General features: G+C 41.4%; 1 protein-coding gene across 1 annotated transcript in view; it reads left to right on the top strand.

The window, feature by feature from the left end:
* TWF2 (twinfilin actin binding protein 2) overlaps nt 1-22,770 on the top strand; it is a 609,681-nt gene that overhangs the window by 63,853 nt on the left and 523,058 nt on the right. The window contains exons 3-4 of the mRNA XM_053721088.1: nt 848-1,026; nt 21,630-21,725. Of these exons, the coding sequence (XP_053577063.1) occupies nt 848-1,026; nt 21,630-21,725 (275 nt within the window). The remainder of the gene's footprint in view (nt 1-847; nt 1,027-21,629; nt 21,726-22,770) is intronic.

The raw sequence follows: 22,770 nt of genomic DNA on the forward strand, positions 1-22,770 counted from the left end.
AGAGGGTTATATTTCTTTCTCCTTTGTGTTTTCGAATATAACAAAATCAGTAATTTTCTGATATAACTAGAGAAACAATCTGATTATTCAAATCCACCTTGCTCACAAGTCCTGTGACTAGCATCCTGATTGGCTGCTTAAAGTCCTTTTACAATGGGATGTGGCTATTGAGGAAATGGTGACGTAAATTATCTTCATTTTTTACACAGCGATGTTCTGGTGATATTTTCTAGTCGGCTTTTTACAGCTATTTGGGTATCGTGTCTCTTTAAGGACAATCATGGCTATAGCAATCGTCTGAAATCTCTATAAGCATGTGGGTTAACTTCTCTGACATTCCCCAAAATGTATATATAGGAGAACTCTTATTTGTAGGAGGCAGCATTCCCCTTTCAAATGTGTGGTCCTCTGCCTGTCTATGTGATTGCTATAATACTGGTAAGCACCTTACCGTATTGGACCAATTTTTGTATGTGGGAGGGCTGGTGACACTGATGAAGCTATTATCCTCTTTGACTATATATAGATATTAGACCTACCCTGGTTAGTGCTGCTGATTGATGAATACATTTAACCACCAATCAGAAAGCGCTACCCAGGTGCTGAACCAAATATGAGCCTCCACCAATAAGCAAGCGCTACCCAGGTGCTGAACCAAATATGGGTGGCTCTTAAGCTTACATTCCTGCTTATCAAATAAAGATACCAAGAGTACAAAAACAATAATAGGAGTAAATTATAAAGTTGCTTAAAATTGCATGCTTTATCTGAATCATGAAAGTAAGAAATTGAGTTTTATATCCCTTTAAGTCTCTGGACTCATTGTTCCTTTTCTTCTTGTCTGCAGAGCAGCTGGTGTTGGGAGCATACAAAGAGCTACGGCACAGCTGGGACCAGGACTACGATGCTTTTGTGCTTTCACTTCTAGAGGATACTCAGCCGTGCTACATACTTTATCGCCTGGATAGCCAGAATGCTCAGGGCTTTGAGTGGCTCTTCTTGTCATGGTCACCTGACCACTCCCCGGTAAGAGATCAAGGTCTCTGCTCAACATTCCAGACAGTGCATCTCAAAACTCTCCAACAATCCCATATGCACCTCTTCTGCCCTTGTGCAATTAATAATTTTCCTGTTGACTGTGCCTAGATGGTGTTCTATCAGATTTTGCTACTTTATCAGAATTTTCTACCTGTCAGTGCGCATGCTCTGTATTACGTAATCACACTCCACATTATTTAATTAGCAGTATGTTGCTAATTCTGATAAGGAAGTTGTCCTGGCGGATTTTGCTGCGGCTAATAAATGCGCACATGCGCAGTTCGATGAGTTGTCATGATCGATGATGAAAGCGTGTCCTGCACACAAAAGATATAAATAACAATTCCATAGATAAATGATAAATATATGTGCACATATATTGCAGGACACGCTTTTATCATCTACCATGACAACTCATTAAACTGCACATGCGCACATTTATTAGCCACAGCAAAATCCGACAGGACAACTTCCTTATCAGAATTTGTTACCTCTCAGTGCTCACTCATACTGCTGAAAACATCATCACATTCCTTGTTAACACATGTGGAGTGCGATTACGGAATACTAAGCATGCGCACTGACAGGTAGCAAAATCTGATAGAACACCTGGTCATTGCATGTCAATCACAGCCTTGGTTTCAGGGTGGCCCAAACTTTTTTCATATTAAGGGCTTGTCACCAATATTGGGATAGGCCAGAGGTCATATCATAATATATTAAAGCTTATACTATAGATAACTAGACAAAATGAAAAATTAATTGTAATCAAATTTTTACTTTAAATTTACTTGGGAAATTAGCATTAATTGAATTGGATATACTTTTCAAAAGTGATACGAATACACATTCTTAATTACCTAATCAGAACTGCTGTTTCGATAACAAATTACTGTTTTCTGCAAATTGGCCACACAATACCCAAAGCTAGTGACTGATTCAGAAACCTGGATCCACTTCAGCAGTGTCTCTGCCTCTTTCCAGTAAACACGGAACTAAACATAAAGCAGTTTAATTATAAAATACCCTACAACATTTTACACAGTGATTGCTTGATTAGTGCAGGGAATCATTTATATCTTCTTTTAAAGGGACAGAAAACACTAGGAGTGTGCATTCTGACTCTTTGTTAAGAAGCAAATGCCAAATACAGCCACCTCCTGTATTTTTAAACAAGGCAGGAATTGAAGAGGGCAGCTGAAGTTCTGACTCCTTGCAGGGTAAGAACTAGACATATGCATTTGGATGCTTCGTTAGGATCCGAATGCAGAATAAGACGGCCTCTTGTGGCATTCAGCTATTTTCGCAGCCGGATCTGCCAAGTCTAAACATTTGTAAAACAAATTAGCATCATGTTTGCTGCATTTGTTTGTCAATATCCACCAAATATCAAGGGCCTCACTGTCCCTTTAAGTGGCCACAACAGGATAGTGAGATAAAATAAAGAATATTCAAGATGGTTTTTCAAAGGTTGTGTGTCTATTCTGTAAAACTATGCAATTTTTGCTAACAAAATGACAGCATTAAATGCTTTTAAAATATTTATTTACTGTGCCGATCTTATGCTGATGTATATGCCATGCATATATATAAATATAAATTTTTATGTCACTTTATTACACCTCATTGACTGCTTTGTGTATAGTAAAAGCAAATTACAAGATTACCTAGACTTTAATAAATCCCTAAGTAATCTGTAAATGAACAATAGGAGGGATTTTGGAAACGATAAACTATTATATGTGAATACACACACACACACACAGAAGCACTCACTCTCTTTCCTCAAGGCCAAAGGTTTGTGGACACCTACTGATTATCTTCAACAATGAAGTCCACCAGAAGTCAACGTAAAAAAGTGTTGAAAAAAGACATCACCTAAGAGCAATATAGACTAACTTGTTTCAGTCATATGTGACCTTAATAATAGACTTCACCTACTCATCAAACATCATGGACATTAATATAAAACGTGTTCCCTTTTGTTACAATAACACAATTTATCATTCTTTTTGGAAGGTTTTCCACTAGATGTTTGTACATTTAATGTGAGAATGTGTTTCCATTACAACAAAAGACCATTTATTGATGTTGGCTACTCATGTTAGACAATTAGACTTGGCTAGCAGATGATGTTCCATTTAATTCCAAATATGTTTGATGGGGTTGTAGACTGTAAAGTTATTCCACAATGATCAACAAAAAACTTCTTTATGGACCTTGATTTGTGCACAAAGGCATTGTCATTCTGAATTAAGAAAACTGATGACACAAAGTTTAATTCAGACAATTGTTTATAATGACATTATATGCTTTAACAATAAGATATCCATTTGATGTACCTAAGGGGTGCAGCCTGAGCCATAGACAAACTGTCTTAGACCATTTTTGTCTCATTCAAATCGAACCTATCTTCTGCTGATGAGAGTTAATGAGCTCAAAACAGTTGTCCAGAGGTGGTTTTGATTTTTATGCACTAATCTGATAATGTGATTTCTGTAGTTAAATACAGTACTGGAAGTAAAAAGCATGACATGTTAAGCATCTCATTTGCATATCTTACCCAGAGTTCTCCGGTGCATTGGTAATAATGTATACGGAATACTTCTGGAGAAAAACAAGCAGGAATTCTTGCAGAGTGTGCTAATGTGCTAATTGGCTATACAATAGTTTTGTGGCTCTTACATCAAAACTGAATTTTAAGTGCAGCTGGTGCTGGCCAGTGAGGGTAAGTGGGTGGCACCCACAGGTGTCTTGGAAACTCTAAATCAAGGCGCCAGGGTTTGTCGAGCCCTGTTATAAATTCTGTTTCTCTTGTAAGGTGTATCCAGTCCACGGATTCATCCATTATTTGTGGGATATTCTCCTTCCCAACAGGAAGCTGCAAGAGGATCACCCACAGCAGAGCTGTCTATATAGCTCCTCCCCTAACTGCCACCTCCCAGTCATTCTCTTGCAGCTCTCGACAAGGGAAGTAGCTAGAGAGATGTGGTGAATTAATGTAGTTTATCTTCAATCAAAAGTTTATTGTTTTCAAATGGTACCGGAGTTGTACTATTTTGGCTTCAGGCAGAAAGGGAAGAAGTCTGCCTGAAGTTTTTTGATGATCTTAGCAGTTTGTAACTAAGGTCCACTGCTGTTCTCACACATAACTGAAGAGATGGGTAACTTCAGCTGGGGGAATAGCGTGCAGGGTTTCCTTCTCTGAGGTATGTGCAGTTTTAATTTTTCTAGAGAGATGTTAAGCTAGAAAATGCTGACAGTACCTGATTTATTTAAGGTAAGCCTGATTACAGTGATTTAATAATGACTGGTATCATGCTTGCTGTAAAGGGTAATATTTTTGTTATTTACTCTCATTACTTAATAGATATAACTTTTGCTTGATGTATATAAACGTTTACTACAAATGGTGATAAAACTTTATTCTGGGGCCCAGTTTTTCCACATGGCTGACTAGATTTTGCCTAGGCATAGTTTTTTAAGGCCCTCTCACTGTGAGTACATGTTGGGAGGGGCCTATTTTCGCGCCTTAATTGCGCAGTAGTTTTTGCAGCTTGAGACATCCAGCTTCCCTGAAGGAGTCCCCTGACATATAGGACCCCTCTACAGGGTTTTTGTGCCTTCCAAAATCGTTGTATGGGCAGGTAGGAGCCACAGTAGAGCTGTGGCAGTTGGTTGTGACTGTTTAAAAACGGCTATAACGTTTTTTTTTATCCGGTTTTGAAACTAAGGGGTTAATCATCCATTTGCAAGTGGGTGCAATGCTATTTCAGTCTATTATACACACTGTAAAAATTTCATAGAATTTACTGCTTTTTTCACTGTTTTGCAGTTTATGTGATTGTTTTTTTTTCTCTTAAAGGCACAGTACCGTTTTTATTTTTTGCTTGTTCACAGTTATTGTGTTTTCCAAGCTTGCTGGTCTCATTACTAGTCTGTTTAAACATGTCTGACATAGAGGAAACTCATTGTTCATTATGTTTAGAAGCCATTGTGGAACCCCCTCTTAGAATGTGTACCAAATGCACTGATTTTACTATAGATTACAAAGACCATATTCTGGCTTTAAAAAATGTATCACCAGGAGAAATTGACAAGGAGGAAGTTATGCTGTCTAACTCTCCCCATGTGTCAGAACCTATAACTCCCGCTCAGGGGACACCAAGTACATCTGGCGCGCCCATTGCATATACCTTACAAGATATGGCGGCAGTTATGAATCATACCCTTACAGAGGTATTATCTAAACTGCCAGGATTGCAAGGAAAGCGAGACAGCTCTGGGACTAGAATAAATACAGAGCTCTCTGACACTTTAGTGGCTATGTCTGATACACCCTCACAATGTGCTGAAGCAGGGGAGCTTCAATCTGTGGGTGATTTTTCTGATTCAGGGAAGATACTTCAACCTGATTCTGATATGTCTACATTTAAATGTAAGCTTGAACACCTCCGCATATTGCTCAGGGAGGTCTTAGCAACTCTGGACGACTGTGACGCTATTGTAGTCCCAGAGAAATGATGTAGATTGGATAAATACTATGCAGTACCTACTTACACTGATGTTTTTCCAATCCCTAAGAGGTTTTCTGAAATTATTACTAAGGAATGGGATAGACCAGGTGTACCGTTCTCTCCCCCTCCTGTTTTTAAAAAGATGTTTCCTATAGATGCCGCTACACGGGACTTGTGGCAGACGGTCCCTAAGGTGGATGGAGCAGTTTCTACTCTAGCTAAGCGTACCACTATCCCTGTCGAGGACAGTTGTGCTTTTCTAGATCCAATGGATAAAAAATTAGAGGGTTACCTTAAGAAAATTTTTATTCAACAAGGTTTTATTCTCCAGCCTCTTGCATGCATTGCCCCAGTCACTGCTGCTGCGGCTTTCTGGTTTGAGTCTCTAGAGGAGGCTCTACAGGTTGAAACCCCGTTGGAAGATATTATTGACAAGCTTAAGGCCCTTAAGCTAGCCAATTCATTTGTTTCTGACGCTGTTGTTCATTTAACCAAGCTTAAAGGCTAAAAATTCAGGTTTTGCTATTAAGGCGCGTAGGGCGCTATGGCTTAAATCCTGGTCAGCTGACGTGACTTCAAAGTCTAAACTTCTCAACATTCCCTTCAAAGGACAGACCCTATTCGGGCCTGGACTGAAGGAGATAATTTCTGACATCACTGGAGGGAAAGGTCACGCCCTTCCTCAAGACAGGTCCAACAAATTAAGGACCAAACAGTCTAGTTTTCGGCCCTTTCGAAACTTCAAGAATGGCGCAGCTTCAACTTCCTCTAACACAAAACAAGAGGGAACTTTTGCCCAGTCTAAGCCGGTCTGGAGACCTAACCAGGCTTGGAACAAGGGGAAACAGGCCAAAAAGCCTGCTGCTGCCTCTAAGACAGCATGAAGGAGCAGCCCCCGATCCGGAAACGGATCTAGTAGGGGGCAGACTCTCTCTCTTCGCCCAGGCTTGGGCAAGAGATGTCCAGGATCCCTGGGCATTGGAAATTGTGTCCGAGGGTTATCTTCTGGAATTCAAAACCTCTCCCCCAAAAGGGAGATTTCATCTCTCACATTTATCTGCAAACCAAATAAAGAGAGAGGCATTCTTACATTGTGTTCAAGACCTCCTAGTTATGGGAGTGATCCACCCAGTTCCGCAGGAGGAACAGGGGCAGGGCTTCTATTCAAATCTGTTTGTAGTTCGCAAGAATGAGGGAACATTCAGACCAATCTTAGATCTCAAGATCTTAAACAAATTTGTCAGAGTTCCATCCTTCAAGATGGAGACTATTCGAACCATCCTTCCTATGATCCAGGAGGGTCAATATATGACTACCGTAGACTTAAAGGATGCTTATCTTCACATCTCGATACACAAAGATCATCATCGTTTTCTCAGGTTTGCCTTTCTAGACAGGCACTACCAGTTTGTGGCTCTTCCCTTCGGGTTGGCCACGGCACCAAGAATCTTTACAAAGGTTCTAGGGTCCCTCCTAGTGGTCCTAAGGCCGCGGGGTATAGCTGTAGCCCCTTACTTAGACGACATTCTGATACAGGCGTTGACTTTTCAAATCGCCAGGTCCCATACGGACATTGTTCTGGCATTTCTGAGGTCCCATGGGTGGAAGGTGAACGAAGAAAAGAGTTCTCTCTCACCTCTAACAAAAGTTTCATTCCTCTGATAGATTCGGTAGAAATGAAGATTTACCTAACGAAGTCCAGATTGTCAAAACTTCTAGACTCTTGCCATGTTCTGTATTCCACTTCTCGTCCTTCAGTGGCTCAGTGTATGGAAGTAATCGGTTTAATGGTAGCGGCAATGGACATAGTACCGTTTGCCCGCCTACATCTCAGACCGCTGCAATGGGGATTACACAGATTTGTCCCCTCTACTAAATCTGAATTAAGAAACCAGGGATTATCTTCTCTGGTGGCTATGTCAGGTCCATCTGTCCAAGGGGATGAGCTTCCGCAGGCCAGATTGGACTATAGTAACGACAGATGCCAGCCTTCTGGGCTTGGGTGCAGTCTGGAACTCCCTGAAGGCTCAGGGCTCGTGGACTCAGGAACTCCTTCCGATAAACATTCTCGAACTAAGAGCAATATTCAATGCTCTTCAGGCTTGGCCTCAGCTAGCTGCGGTCAGGTTCATCAGATTTCAGTCGGACAACATCACGACTGTAGCCTATATCAACCATCAGGGGGGAACAAGGAGCCCCCTGGCAATGTTGGAGGTTTCAAAGATAATTCTATGGGCAGAGGTTCATTCTTGCCATCTCTCAGCTATCCATATCCCAGGAGTAGAGAACTGGGAGGCGGATTTTTCATCCGGGGGAGTGGGAGCTCCATCCGGAGGTATTTGCCCAGCAGATTCAACTATGGGGCAAACCAGAACTGGATCTCATGGCGTCTCGTCAGAACGCCAAACTTCCTTGTTACGGCTCCAGGTCAAGGGATCCCCAGGCAGCGCTGATAGATGCTCTAGCAGCGCCCTGGTCCTTCAGCCTGGCTTATGTGTTTCCACCATTTCCTCTGCTCCCTCGTCTGATTGCCAAGATCAATCAGGAGAGAGCTTCGGTGATTTTGATAGCACCTGCGTGGCCACGCAGGACTTGGTATGCAGATCTGGTGGACATGTCATCCTTTCCACCATGGACTCTGCCGCTGAGGCAGGACCTTCTACTTCAAGGTCCCTTCAAACATCCAAATCTAATTTCTCTGCGTCTGACTGCTTTTTTTGATTTTATCAAAGCGTGGTTTTTCCGAGTCGGTCATTGATACCTTAATTCAGGCTCGAAAGCCTGTCACCAGGAAAATCTATCATAAGATATGGTGTAAATATCTTCATTGGTGTGAATCCAAGGGTTACTCATGGAGTAAAGTCAGGATTCCCAGGATATTATCTTTTCTCCAAGAAGGATTGGAGAAGGGATTGTCAGCTAGTTCCTTAAAGGGACAGATTTCTGCTCTGTCTATTCTTTTGCACAAGCGTCTGACGGATGTTCCAGACGTTCAGGCGTTTTGTCAGGCTTTAGTTAGAATCAAGCCTGTGTTTAAACCTGTTGCTCCGCCATGGAGTTTAAATTTAGTTCATAAAGTTCTTCAAGGGGTTCCGTTTGAACCTCTGCATTCCATAGATATCAAGCTTTTATCTTGGAAAGTTCTGTTTTTGTTAGCTATCTTTTCGGCTCGAAGAGTTTCAGAGTTATCTGCCTTGCAGTGTGATTCCCCTTATCTGATCTTCCATGCAGATAAGGTAGTTTTGCGTACAAAACCTGGGTTTCTTCCTAAGGTGGTATCTAATAAGAATATCAATCAGGAGATTGTTGTTCCGTCACTGTGTCCTAATCCTTCTTCAAAGAAGGAACGTCTATTACACAATCTTGACGTGGTTCGTGCTTTAAAGTTTTATTTACAAGCTACTAAAGATTTTCGTCAAACATCTGCATTGTTTGTTGTCTACTCTGGACAGAGGAAAGGCCAAAAGGCTTCAGCAACTTATCTTTCTTTTTGGTTAAGAAGTATAATCCGCTTAGCTTATGAGACTGCTGGCCAGCAGCCTCCTGAAAGAATTACAGCTCATTCCACTAGAGCGGTGGTTTCCACATGGGCTTTTAAAAATGAGGCTTCTGTTGAACAGATTTGTAAGGCGGCGACTTGGTCTTCGCTTCATACTTTTTCTAAATTCTACAAATTTGATACTTTTGCTTCTTCGGAGGCTATTTTTGGGAGAAAGGTCTTACAGGCAGTGGTGCCTTCCGTTTAAGCGCCTGCCTTGTCCCTCCCTTCATTTGTGTCCTATAGCTTTGGTATTGGTATCCCACAAGTAATGGATGAATCCGCGGACTGGATACACCTTACAAGAAAAAACAAAATTTATGCTTACCTGATAAATTTATTTCTCTTGTGGTGTATCCAGTCCACGGCCCGCCTTGTCATTTTAAGGCAGGTGTTTTTAATTTTTAAACTACAGTCACCACTGCACCCTATAGTTTCTCCTTTCTCTTGCTTGTCTTCGGTCGAACGACTGGGAGGTGGCAGTTAGGGGAGGAGCTATATAGACAGCTCTGCTTTGGGTGATCCTCTTGCAGCTTCCTGTTGGGAAGGAGAATATCCCACAAGTAATGGATGAATCCGTGGACTGGATACACCACAAGAGAAATAAATGTATCAGGTAAGCATAAATTTAGTTTTTTCAGCACTTATTGATCCCATTTTGTAATCTTTTGTGGCCTACCATTTTTCAGCAGAGCTCATGTTTCCCTTAGACTTTTTGACTTCACCATAACCCTAATAGCGCTTTCAGATCTGACTACAGGGAGTGCAGAATTATTAGGCAAATGAGAATTTTGACCACATCATCCTCTTTATGCATGTTGTCTTACTCCAAGCTGTATAGGCTCGAAAGCCTACTACCAATTAAGCATATTAGGTGATGTGCATCTCTGTAATGAGAAGGGGTGTGGTCTAATGACATCAACACCCTATATCAGGTGTGCATAATTATTAGGCAACTTCCTTTCCTTTGGCAAAATGGGTCAAAAGAAGGACTTGACAGGCTCAGAAAAGTCAAAAATAGTGAGATATCTTGCAGAGGGATGCAGCACTCTTAAAATTGCAAAGCTTCTAAAGCGTGATCATCGAACAATCAAGCGTTTCATTCAAAATAGTCAACAGGGTCGCAAGAAGCGTGTGGAAAAACCAAGGCGCAAAATAACTGCCCATGAACTGAGAAAAGTCAAGCGTGCAGCTGCCAAGATGCCACTTGCCACCAGTTTGGCCATATTTCAGAGCTGCAACATCACTGGAGTGCCCAAAAGCACAAGGTGTGCAATACTCAGAGACATGGCCAAGGTAAGAAAGGCTGAAAGACGACCACCACTGAACAAGACACACAAGCTGAAACGTCAAGACTGGGCCAAGAAATATCTCAAGACTGATTTTTCTAAGATTTTATGGACTGATGAAATGAGAGTGAGTCTTGATGGGCCAGATGGATGGGCCAGTGGCTGGATTGGTAAAGGGCAGAGAGCTCCAGTCCGACTCAGACGCCAGCAAGGTGGAGGGGGAGTACTGGTTTGGGCTGGTATCATCAAAGATGAGCTTGTGGGGCCTTTTCGGGTTGAGGATGGAGTCAAGCTCAACTCCCAGTCCTGCCAGTTTCTGGAAGACACCTTCTTCAAGCAGTGGTACAGGAAGAAGTCTGCATCCTTCAAGAAAAACATGATTTTCATGCAGGACAATGCTCTATCACACGCGTCCAAGTACTCCACAGCGTGGCTGGCAAGAAAGGGTATAAAAGAAGAAAATCTAATGACATGGCCTCCTTGTTCACCTGATCTGAACCCCATTGAGAACCTGTGGTCCATCAAATGGGAGATTTACAAGGAGGGAAAACAGTACACCTCTCTGAACAGTGTCTGGGAGGCTGTGGTTGCTGCTGCACGCAATGTTGATGGTGAACAAATCAAAACACTGACAGAATCCATGGATGGCAGGCTTTTGAGTGTCCTTGCAAAGAAAGGTGGCTATATTGGTCACTGATTTGTTTTTGTTTTGTTTTTGAATGTCAGAAATGTATATTTGTGAATGTTGAGATGTCATATTGGTTTCACTGGTAAAAATAAATAATTGAAATGGGTATATATTTGTTTTTTGTTAAGTTGCCTAATAATTATGCACAGTAATAGTCACCTGCACACACAGATATCCCCCTAAAATAGCTATAACTAAAAACAAACTAAAAACTACTTCCAAAACTATTCAGCTTTGATATTAATGAGTTTTTTGGGTTCATTGAGAACATGGTTGTTGTTCAATAATAAAATTAATCCTTAAAAATACAACTTGCCTAATAATTCTGCACTCCCTGTATGTTCAGTGTTACAGAAATTTGATAAACTTACTTGTAAAGATGGCATCCTATGACTCTACCAGATTGAAAACCTCTAAGCTCTGTAGTACAGGTTGTTCTACTGTCTGTGTTAGTCTATGAATTTTGCATTAACATGTACTTGATATACATCTGTCAGAAATTGATGTGGCTGCAATAACCTTATACACCAACACTTATTATAACTTCGCAATTGTATGTTGTTTGTTTGTGTGTGTGTGTGAGAAAACAGAGTCTCAAAATTCCTTTGAGAAACTATAACATTAGTGTAAATTAATTTTCTTTTACAAGATATGACGAGTCCACGGATTTCATCCTTACTTATGGGATATCGCCTCCTGGTCAGCAGGAGGAGGCAAAGAGCACCACAGCAGAGCTGTATATATAGCTCCTATCTTCCCTCCCACCCCAGTCATTCTCTTTGCCTGTGTTAGTGATAGGAAGAGGTAAAGTGAGGTGTTAGTTTAGATTCTTCAATCAAGTGTTTTTTGTTTTAAATAGTACCAGTGAGTACTATTTTTCTCAGGGTAGACATCAAGGGACCAGGGAAATCTTCATTCTGTGACTCCCATACTTTTTGCTGCCTTGATGATGATGGTCTTAGCAAACATTATCTAAGACCCTGTTTGTTCCCACAGATCGGCTGAAGGTGGTGAAAAGTGCATCTTCATTGTGTGGGACCACATCATGCTGCGCTCAGCATTAAGGTATGTGCAGTCATTTGCTTCTGGGGAGACGGAGGTATCTCAGGACAGACTGCCATGTATTCCCTATACCGGGAAGGGGTAATCAGTTTGCACAGAGGTCATGAGGAGTGTGCATGGGGTTCACCTATCTATTAGGTGAAGTCGACTGTGTTTTTTTTGTTTTTTTTCTGTACCCTAATAGTTAATTGACCCGGTGGGTATAATATGTTTGTGGGCTTGATGCTGGGAGATTGCGGAGTTAAACATTCCTCAAGTGTTCTAACGTTAACTGTGGTTAAGTTACTGACAGGACAGGGGAGTGTGTTGCTTATTTGAGGGACACATTGGCAGTACACTTTATTAGGGTTTATGTTTGGTTAAAACCGACGTTTTTATCCCCATACAGTTTTCTTTTTACCGGGGACTTAGTTTACGCCCACGATGGGCGGGATCCGGATCCTCGATCAGCAGCAGATCTCTAGGCTCCGGTGTGGCCTAAGTCAGTTTGTGTCTACAACCTTCACAAACAGGCTTAGGAACGCTGCTCACGGATTGTGCTTCAGTGTCTCGTGGGGGCAGGTAGGCGCCGCAGTAGAGCTGTGGCGAGGTGCAAGTGCCAACGTTTGGCTTAATCGTTGCGCATAGTTAGATTGTGCAGATAAAGCATAATGTACTAAAAGTCTTATAGTGCTCCTTGTTATTACAATAAGGGTTATTGCAGAGCAGAAAAATTTATTGCGGTTTTATTTTTTAAAGACACACTATGCGTGTTTTTTTTTAAAAAATTCTCTAAGTTTTGGCATTTATAATTATTTTTAATTAAGTAAAAAACGACCAATTTTGCTATTGCTGGTTTGTTTGTCATGGCTGAACTTCAGGAAAGTACATGTTCTATGTGTTTAGATGCCAATGTGGAACCCCCTATTCCTTTTTGTCCCTCATGTACTGAGAGGGCTTGACAATTTAAGGAACAAATTTTCTTTAATGCAAGTACATCTAAGGATGCTTCTCAGACTGATGAGATTCAGCGTATGCCGCAACTTTCTCCCCAAGCGTCGCAACCTTTAACGCCCGCCCAAGCGACAGCGTGTTCTTCAACTGTGTCCACTTCATTCATTCTGCAGGATATGGCTGCAGTTATGTCATCCACTCTTACAGAAGTTTTATCTAAGTTGCCAATGTTACAAGGCAAACGCAGTAGGACAGAGGCCCATGCGGTCCCTGCGACTTCTGATGATCTGATGGCTATCTCAGATATACCTTCCCAGGGCTCTGATTTGGGGGGTAGGGGGGAACTGTCTGACTCAGGAAGTGCATTGCCCCCGACAGATTCGGACGTCATGTCCTTCAGATTTAAGCTTGAACACCTCCGTCTGTTGCTGCGAGAGGTTTTGGTGACTCTGGACGACTGTGACTCTATTGTGGTCCCACCAGAGAAATTGAGTAAGATGGACAGATACTTAGAGGTCCCTTCTTATTCCAGTGTTTTTCCGGTTCCTAAGAGAATTTCGGAAATTATTGCAAGGGAATGGGAAAGACCGGGTATCCCGTTCTCCCCTTCCCCTATTTTTAAGATAATGTAGCCTATAGCTGACACCGTTCGGGACTCTTGGCAGACGGTCCCTAAGGTAGAGGGAGCTATTTCTACCCTGGCGAAGCGTACGACTTCCTATCGAGGACAGTTGTGCTTTCAAAGACCCCATGGATAAGAAGTTGGAGGGTCTTCTCAAGAAGCTCTATATTCATCAAGGGTTTTTATTGCAACTGGCGGCCTGCTTTGGAACTGTCACGACTGCGGCTGCTTTTTGGTTTGATTCTCTAGAAGAGTCTCTTAGAACTGAGACATCTTTAGAGGAGATACAGAATTAAGGCCCTTAACTTGCTAATTCTTTTATTATGGATGCTTCCTTTCAGATCACCAAATTAGCGGCTAAGAGTTCGGGATTCTCCATCTTAGCACGAAGACTTTTATGGTTAAAATCTTGGTCTGCGGATGTGTCCTCCAAATCCAAGCTTTTGGCTATTCCTTTCAAGGGGAAGACCCTATTCGGGTCTGATTTGAAAGAAATAATTTCTGATATTACGGGAGGCAAGGGTCATCTCCTCCCTCAAGACAAAACATCTAAGCAAAGGGGACGACAGAGTAATTTTCGTTCCTTTCGTAATTTCAAAGGAGTTCCCCCTTCCTCTTCCGCTAAACAGGAAGGGAATTGTCCTTAAGCCAAGCTCACCTGGAGACCCAATCAGGCTTGGAACAAAGGTAAACAACCCAAGAAACCCGCTGCTGCTCCCAAAACAGCATGGAGGGGCGGCTCCTGATCCGGGACCGGATCTAGTAGGGGGCAGACTTTCTCTCTTTGTCCAGGCTTGGATAAGAGACGTTCAGGATCCTTGGACACTAGAAATAGTGTCTCAAGGGTATCAGTTGGAGTTAAAAAATTCCTTCCCAAGGGGAAGGTTTTTTCTTTCACGATTGTCTGTAGACCAGATAAAAAGAGAGGCATTCTTACGTTGTGTAAAAGACCTCCCCACTATGGGAGTAATTTGTCCCGTCCCAATACAGGAACAGGGGCAGGGGTTTTACTCAAATCTTTTTGTGGTTCCCAAAAAAGAGGGAATGTTTCGACCCATTTTAGATCTCAAGAGTGTAAACAAGTTTCTTGGAGTTCCATCCTTCAAGATGGAGACTATTCGGACAATTCTTCCATTTATCCAGGAGGGTCAATATATGACTACCGTGGATTTAAAGGATGCATATCTTCATATTCCTATCCACAGAGATCATCACCAGTTCCTGAGGTTTGCCTTTCGGGACAAACATTTTCAGTTCGTGGCCCTTCCCTTTGGGCTGGCCACGGCACCCAGGATCTTCATGAAGGTTCTAGGGTCTCTGCTGGCGGTTCTCAGGCCGCGGGGCATTGCAATGGCGCCTTATCTGGACGATATTCTGATCCAGGCGTCTTATCAGCTGACAAGGTCTCATACCGACATTGTTCTATCCTTTTTAAGGACTCCCTGGTAGAAGGTGAATCTAGAAAAGAGTTCACTAGTTCCACAGACAAGGGTTCCTTTCCTGGGAACTCTAATAGACTCTATATCCATGAAGATCTTTTTGACGGAAGTCAGAAAGTTAAAGATTCTGAATACATGCCGATCCCTTCAGTCCAATCCTCGGCCATCAGTGGCTCAGTGCATGGAGTTAATTGGATTGATGGTGGCAGCAATGGACATCATTCTGTTTGCTCGTTTTCATCTCAGACCTCTACAACTGAGCATGCTCAGACAGTGGAATGGAGATTATGCAAATTTGTCTCCTCAGATAGATATAGATCAGGAGACAAGGGACTCTCTTCTTTGGTGGTTGTCGCCGGATCATCTGTCCCAAGGGACGTGCTTCCGCAGGCCCTCATGGGTGATGGTGACAACGGACGCCAGTCTACTAGGATGGGGTGCAGTCTGGAATTCCCTGAAGGCTCAGGGTGTGTGGACTCGGTCGGAGTCTCTACTTCCAATCAATATTCTGGAGTTAAGAGCCATATTCAATGAGCTTCAGACTTAGCCTCAGTTGGCTTCGGCCAAATTTATCCGATTTCAGTAGGACAACATCACGACTGTGGCCTACATCAATCATCAGGGAGGAACAAGGAGTTCCTTAGCGATGACAGAAGTATCCAAGCTAATTCGGTGGGCGGAGGCTCACTCTTGTTATCTGTCAGCAATCTACATCCCAGGAGTGGACAACTGGGAAGCGGATTTTTTGAGCAGACAGACGTTTCATCCGGGGGAATGGGAACTGCATCCGGAGGTCTTTGCCACCCTGATTCTCAGATGGGGCAGACCGGAGCTGGATCTTATGGCATCTCGTCAGAATGCCAAGCTCCCGAGATAAGGATCCAGGTCAAGGGATCCTCAGGCCAAACTGATCGATGCCTAGGCAGTGCCTTGATCGTTCAACCTAGCTTATGTGTTTCCACCGTTTGCTCTCCTTCTCCGGGTGATTGCTCGGATCAAACAGGAAAGGGCTTCAGTGATTCTCATCGCTCCTGCGTGGCCTCGAAGGACTTGGTATGCCGATCTGGTGGACATGTCCTCTCTGCCACCGTGGAAGCTTCCATTGAGGCAGGACCTTCTCATTCAGGGACCCTTCCATTCCTATTTTATAAAGTTCTAAATATATGTATTGTACTTATATTTGCCATGATTCAGGTTTTCAGTATATTTCCTTTTGCAGACGGTCAGTTTCATATCTGGGAAATGTTTTTTTAGGAAAAATTTATTTCTTACCTGGGGTGTAGTCTTTTTCAATTTGACAATCTTTTAAATTCGCGGGCAGAATTAGGCTTGCGAGGGCGCAAAATGCTAAAGTTTATTGCGTCATTCTTGGTTCGAGATTTTTTTGGCGCAAAGTTACGTTAGTTTCCGGCGTCTTGGCTGACGCCGAGTCCTTCACAAGGTTGAGTCTTCTGTGACGCGAGTGTCATTTCCGGACATTTTTGGCAGCAAAAAATATTTTTCTGTTTATGCCGTGCCTCATACTTGGTGCCAAATATTTTCATTATTTAAGACCCCATTCCTATATACCTCTTGCCTTTTCTCTATGTCAGAGGGCTATGCTGTTTGCATTTTTTTCCTATTCCTGAAACTGCCATATAAGGAAATTGATAATTTTGCTTTATATGTTGTTTTTTCTCTTACATTTTGCAAGATGTCTCAATCTGATCCTGTTTCAGAAGTCACTGTTGGAACTCTGCTGCCGGATAATGGTTCTACCAAAGCTAAGTGCATTTGTTGTAAACTTGTGGAGGTTATATCTCCAGCTGTGGTTTGTAATAGCTGTCATGATAAACTTTTACATGCAGAAAATGTATCCATCAGTAGTAGTTCATTACCTGTTGCTGTTCCCTCAACATCTAATGCACAAGATATACCTGTAAATTTAAAAGAATTTATGATTCTATACAGAAGGCTTTGTCTGCTATTCCGCCTTCTAATAAACGTAAAAGGTCTTTAAAAACTTCTCATAAAGTTGATGAAATTTCAAATGACCGACAATATACTGAATTATCCTTCTCTGATGAGGATCTATCTGGTTCAGAAGATCCTGCCTCAGATATTGACACTGACAAATCTTATTTGTTTAAAATGGAGTATATTCGTTGTTTATTAAAAGAAGTGTTGATTACATTGGATATGGAGGAAACTAGTCCTCTTGATATTAAAACTAGTAGACGTTTAAATTCTGTTTATAAACCTCCTGTGGTTATTCCAGAGGTTTTTCCAGTTCCTGATGCTATTTCTGATATGATTTCTAAGGAATGGAATAGGCTTGGTGGTACTTTTATTCCTTCTTCAAGGTTTAAAAAATTGTACCCTTTGCCAGCAGTTTCTTTAGAGTTTTGGGAAAAGATCCCTAAAGATGGGGCTATCTCTACTCTTGCTAAACATACTACTATTCCTACAGAAGATAGTACTTCTTTTAAAGATCATTTAGATAGAAAACTTGAATCTTATCTAAGGAAAGCCTATTTATATGCTGGTCATCTTCTCAGGCCTGCAATTTCTTTGGCTGATGTTGCAGCTGCATCAACCTTTTGGTTGGAACATTTACCGCAACAAGAATTGGATTCTGATTTGTCTAGCATTGTTCGCTTACTCCAACATGCTAATCATTTTATCTGTGATGCTATTTTTTATATCATCAAAATTGATGTTAAATCTATGTCTTTAGCTATTTTAGCTAGAAGAGCTTTGTGGCTTAAATCTTGGAATGCTGACTTCTAAGTCCAGATTGCTATCTCTTTCTTCCAAGGTAATAATTTATTTGATTCTCAGTTGGATTCAATAATTTCAACTGTTACTGGGGGGAAGGGAGTTTTTTTGCCTCAGGATAAAAGACCTAAGGGTAAATCTAAAGCTTCTAACCGTTTTTTTCCTTTCGACAAAATAAGGAACAGAAATCTAATCCTTCCCCCAAGGAATCTGTTTCCAATTGGAAGCCTTCCTCAAATTGGAATAAGTCCAAGCCATTTAAGAGATCAAAGCCAGCCCCCAAGTCCGCATGAAGGTGCGACCCTCATTCCAGCTCAGCTGGTGGGGGGCAGATTAAGATTTTTCAAAAATGTTTGGATCAATTCGGTACAAAATCAATGGATTGTCTCTCAGGGGTACAGAATAGGATTCAGAGTAAGACCGCCTGTGAGAAGATTTTTTTCTCTCACGCATTCCAGCAAACCCAGTAAAGGCTCAGGCTTTCCTGAAGTGTGTTTCAGACCTGGAGTTATCAGGGGTAATAATGCCAGTTCCGTTTCAGGAAGAGGGTCTGTGGTTTTATTCAAATCTATTCATTGTCCCAAAGTAAGAAAACTCATTCAGACCAGTTTTGGATCTAAAGATTTTGAATCAATATGTAAGGGTACCAACTTTCAAAATGGTGACTATAAGGACTATTCTGCCTTTTGTTCAGCAAGGGCATTATATGTCCACAATAGACTTACAGGATGCATATCTTCATATTCCGATTGATCCAGATCACTATCAGTTCCTGAGATTCTCTTTTCTAGACAAGCATTACCAATTTGTTGCTCTTCCTTTTGGTCTAGCGACAGCTCCAAGAATCTTTTCAAAGGTTCTCGGTGCCCTACACTCTGTAATCAGAGAGCGGGGTATTGCGGTGTTTCCTTATTTGGACGATATCTTGGTACTTGCTTAGTCTTTACGTTCTGCAGAATCTCACACAAATCAACTAGTGTTGTTTCTTCAAAGACATGGTTGGAGGATCAATTTACCAAAAAGTTTTTTGATTCCTCAGACTAGGGTAACCTTTTTAGGTTTCCAGATAGATTCAGTGTCCATGACTCTGTCCCTAAGAGACAAGAGACGATTAAAATTGGTTTCAGCTTGTCGCGATCCCCTTTGCTCGTTTTCATATGAGACCTCTCCAGCTTTGTATGCTGAACCAATGATGCAGGGATTATACAAGGATATCACAATTAATATCCTTAAATCCCAATGTTGACTCTCTGACTTGGTGGTTAGATCACCATCGTATGTTTCTAGGGGCCTCTTTCGTACGTCCAACCTGGGCTGTAATCACAACAGATGCAAGACTTTCAGGTTGGGGGGCTGTTTGGGGATCTCTGACAGCACAAGGGGTTTGGCAGTCTCAAGAGGCGAGGATACCAATAAATATTTTGGAACTCCGTGCGATTCTCAGGGCTCTTCAGTTTTAGCCTCTGTTGAGGAGAGAATCGTTCATTTGTTTTCAGACAGACAATATCACAACTGTGGCTTATGTCAATCATAGTCCTCAAGCTATGAAAGAAGTATCTCGGATACTTGTTTGGGCGGAATCCAGCTCCTGTCTGATTTCTGTGGTTCATATCCCAGGTATAGACAATTGGGAAGCGGATTACCTCCGTCGTCAGACTTTACATCCAGGGGAGTGGTCTCTCAACCCAGATGTGTTTTCTCAAGTTGTTCAGATGTGGGGTCTTCCAGAAATAGATTTGATGGCATTTCATCTAAACAAGAAACTTCCCAAGTACCTGTCCAGGTCCAGGGATCCTCATGCGGAAGCAGTGGATGCGTTGACACTTCCTTGGTGTTATCATCCTGCTTATATTTTACCGTCTCTAGTTCTTCTGCCAAGAGTGATCTTAAAAATCATCATGGAGCAATCGTTTGTGCTGCTAGTGGCTCCAGCATGGCCTCACAGGTTTTGGTATGCGGGTCTTGTCCGGATGTCCAGTTGCCAAACTTGGCCACTTCCATTAAGGCCAGACCTTCTATCTCAAGGTCCATTTTTCCATCAAGATCTCAAATCATTAAATTTGAAGGTATGGAAATTGAACGCTTAGTGCTTAGTCATAGAGGTTTTTCTGACTCTGTGATTAATACTATGTTACAAGCTCGTAAATCTGTTTCTAGAAAGATTTATTATCGAGTTTGGAAGACTTACATTTCATGGTGTTGTTCTCATAAATTTTCTTGGCATTCTTTTAGAATTCCTAGAATTTTACAGTTTCTTCACAATGGTTTGGATAAAGGTTTGTCTGCAAGTTCCTTGAAAGGACAAATCTCAGCTCTTTCTGTTTTATTTCACAGAAAAATTGCACATTGTTTTGGTACGTATCAAGCTTGTCATTAAATCAATCTCTCCTCCTTGGAGTCTTAATTTGGTTTTGAAGGCTTTACAGGCTCCTCCATTTGAGCCTATGCATTATTTGGACATTAAACTACTTTCTTGGAAAGTGTTGTTCCTTTTGGCCATCTCTTCTGCTAGAAGAGTTTCTGAATTATCTGCTCTCTTGTGAGTCTGCCATATCCTGATGAAAAATCAAAAAAGCAGTTTTGCGGACTTCATTTAAATTCTTACCTAAGGTTGTGAATTCTAACAACATTAATAGAGAAATTGTTGTCCCTTCTTTGTGTCCTAAGCCTAAGAATTATTTGGAGAGATCTTTACATTCTTTGGATGTGGTGAGAGCTCTGAAATATTATGTTGAAGCTACTAAAATTTTCAGGAAGACTTCCAGTCTATTTGTTAGCTTTTCTGGTTCCAGGAAAGGTCAGAAGGTTTCTGCTGTTTCCTTGGCTTCGTGGTTAAAGCTTTTAATTCATCAAGCTTATTTGGAGTTGGGTCAAGCTCCGTCTCAGAGAATTACAGCTCATTCTACTTGATCAGTTTCCACTTCCTCGGCTTTTAAGAATGAAGCTTGAGTTGATCAGATTTGCAAAGCTGGAACTTGGTCTTCTTTGCATACATTTACCAAATACTATGTATTTGCTTCTTCGGAAGCAGTTTTTGGAAGAAAAGTTCTTCAGGCAGCTGTTTCAGTTTGATTCTTCTGTTTCTAATTTAAGTTTTTTCTTTTCTATTATGAGACTAAACTTATGATTTGGGTTGTGGATTAATTTTTTTCAGCGGAAAATGGCTGTTTTTATTTTTATCCCTCCCTTTCTAGTGACTCTTGCATGGAGTTCCACTTCTTGGGTATTGCTATCCCATACGTCACTAGCTCATGGACTCTTGCCAATTACATGAAAGAAAACATAATTTATGTAAGAACTTAGCTGATAAATTAATTTCTTTCATATTGGCAAGAGTCCATGAGGCCCACCCTTTTTATGGTGGTTATGATTTTTTTTGTATAAAGCACAATTATTCCAAATTCCTTTGTTGATGCTTTTTACTCCTTTCTTTATCACCCCACTACTTGGCTATTTGTTAAACTGAATTGTGGGTGTGGTGAGGGGTGTATTTATAGGCATTTTGAGGTTTGGGAAACTTTGCCCCTCCTGGTAGGATTGTATATCCCATACGTCGCTAGCACATGGACTCTTGCCAATATGAAAGAAATGAATTTATCAGGTAAGTTCTTACATAAATGATGTTTTTTCCACTGAATTTTTTCCCTCTACTCATTTATACAGATATTTTATTCAAATAACTAGTCAGTAGCATTTTTCTTTAGAATATTGATAGATAACATATCTGAATATTTTTTTCTTTAAAGGTTCGACTGAAGATGCTGTACGCTGCTACAAGGGCAACTGTGAAGAAGGAATTTGGAGGAGGGCATATTAAGGATGAGATTTTTGGAACGTTGAAGGTTTGTTAATGGTTCTCCAGCTAATCCTGGATGGGGTGAGCAATACTATGTGAGCATGGACAGAAATTTAGAGTCTAATGGGTGCGGAATATAAATCACAGGTGTTGTAAAGAGGTGTCATCATTGAGACAGTCATTGGTTAAAGGGGTAGGGTATATTTCACAACCTTGTTATTTTTTATAAAATCTCCCTTTTTGTTGAGCTTCTAGGATAATAATTTCTTTTTAAAGACACAATGAGTCTACGGATCATCTTCATTACTTATGGGATATTCACCTCCTGGTCAGCAGGAGGAGGCAAAGAGCACCACAGCAGAGCTGTTAAATAGCTCCTCCCTTCCCTCCCACTCTAGTCATTCTCTTTGCCTACGTTAGTGATAGGAAGTGGTAAAGTGAGGTGTTAGAAAAGATTCTTCAATCAAGTGTTTAATATTTTTAAAGTAGTGCAAAATGGTGCTTCTTTGTTCTAGTGTGTAGCCGTAGTCCATATCAGTCTCTTCAGTAGAGCTTTTGGTGGCTTTAGAGCAATGGGAACTGGTGGGACATAATTCTCACTGCGCCTTCCATACATTTATGCTGCCCTAATCTTGATGGCCTAAGCAATCTTAACTCAGGTTTTATCATTTTACACAGGGCTATGGGAGGGAGAGGACCTCTTAAAGTGCTGACTTTTTCTTTATTCTGGGACAATATAAAGCTCAGAGAAAAGTTGGCACTTTAGATGAGACATACATGGGAGGCTCAGACACATGGGACGCTTTATGTTGGGACATTTACTCTGTATGTTATGGAAAGTTTTATTTTGACAGCACAAGTACAGGAACACTGGGGCTGGGAGATAAGCTGAATTTTTTTCATTACGGTGGTTAACTTTCTAAAGGCTTGTTATTTTATGAAGCCGGTTAGGCTTATGTTTCTGTTAGTGATGGGCGGGGCTACTGATTTTTGCGCGTGTCTCCAAACTGTGCAGTTTTCAGCCTGGCCTTGTGTGTGAGGATCAGCTGAGCATCGTCGCACTTGAACCGCATGGTTTTTACATAAATTAA

This window comes from Bombina bombina, chromosome 7 (assembly GCF_027579735.1).
Source record: "Bombina bombina isolate aBomBom1 chromosome 7, aBomBom1.pri, whole genome shotgun sequence".
NCBI lineage: Eukaryota > Metazoa > Chordata > Amphibia > Anura > Bombinatoridae > Bombina > Bombina bombina.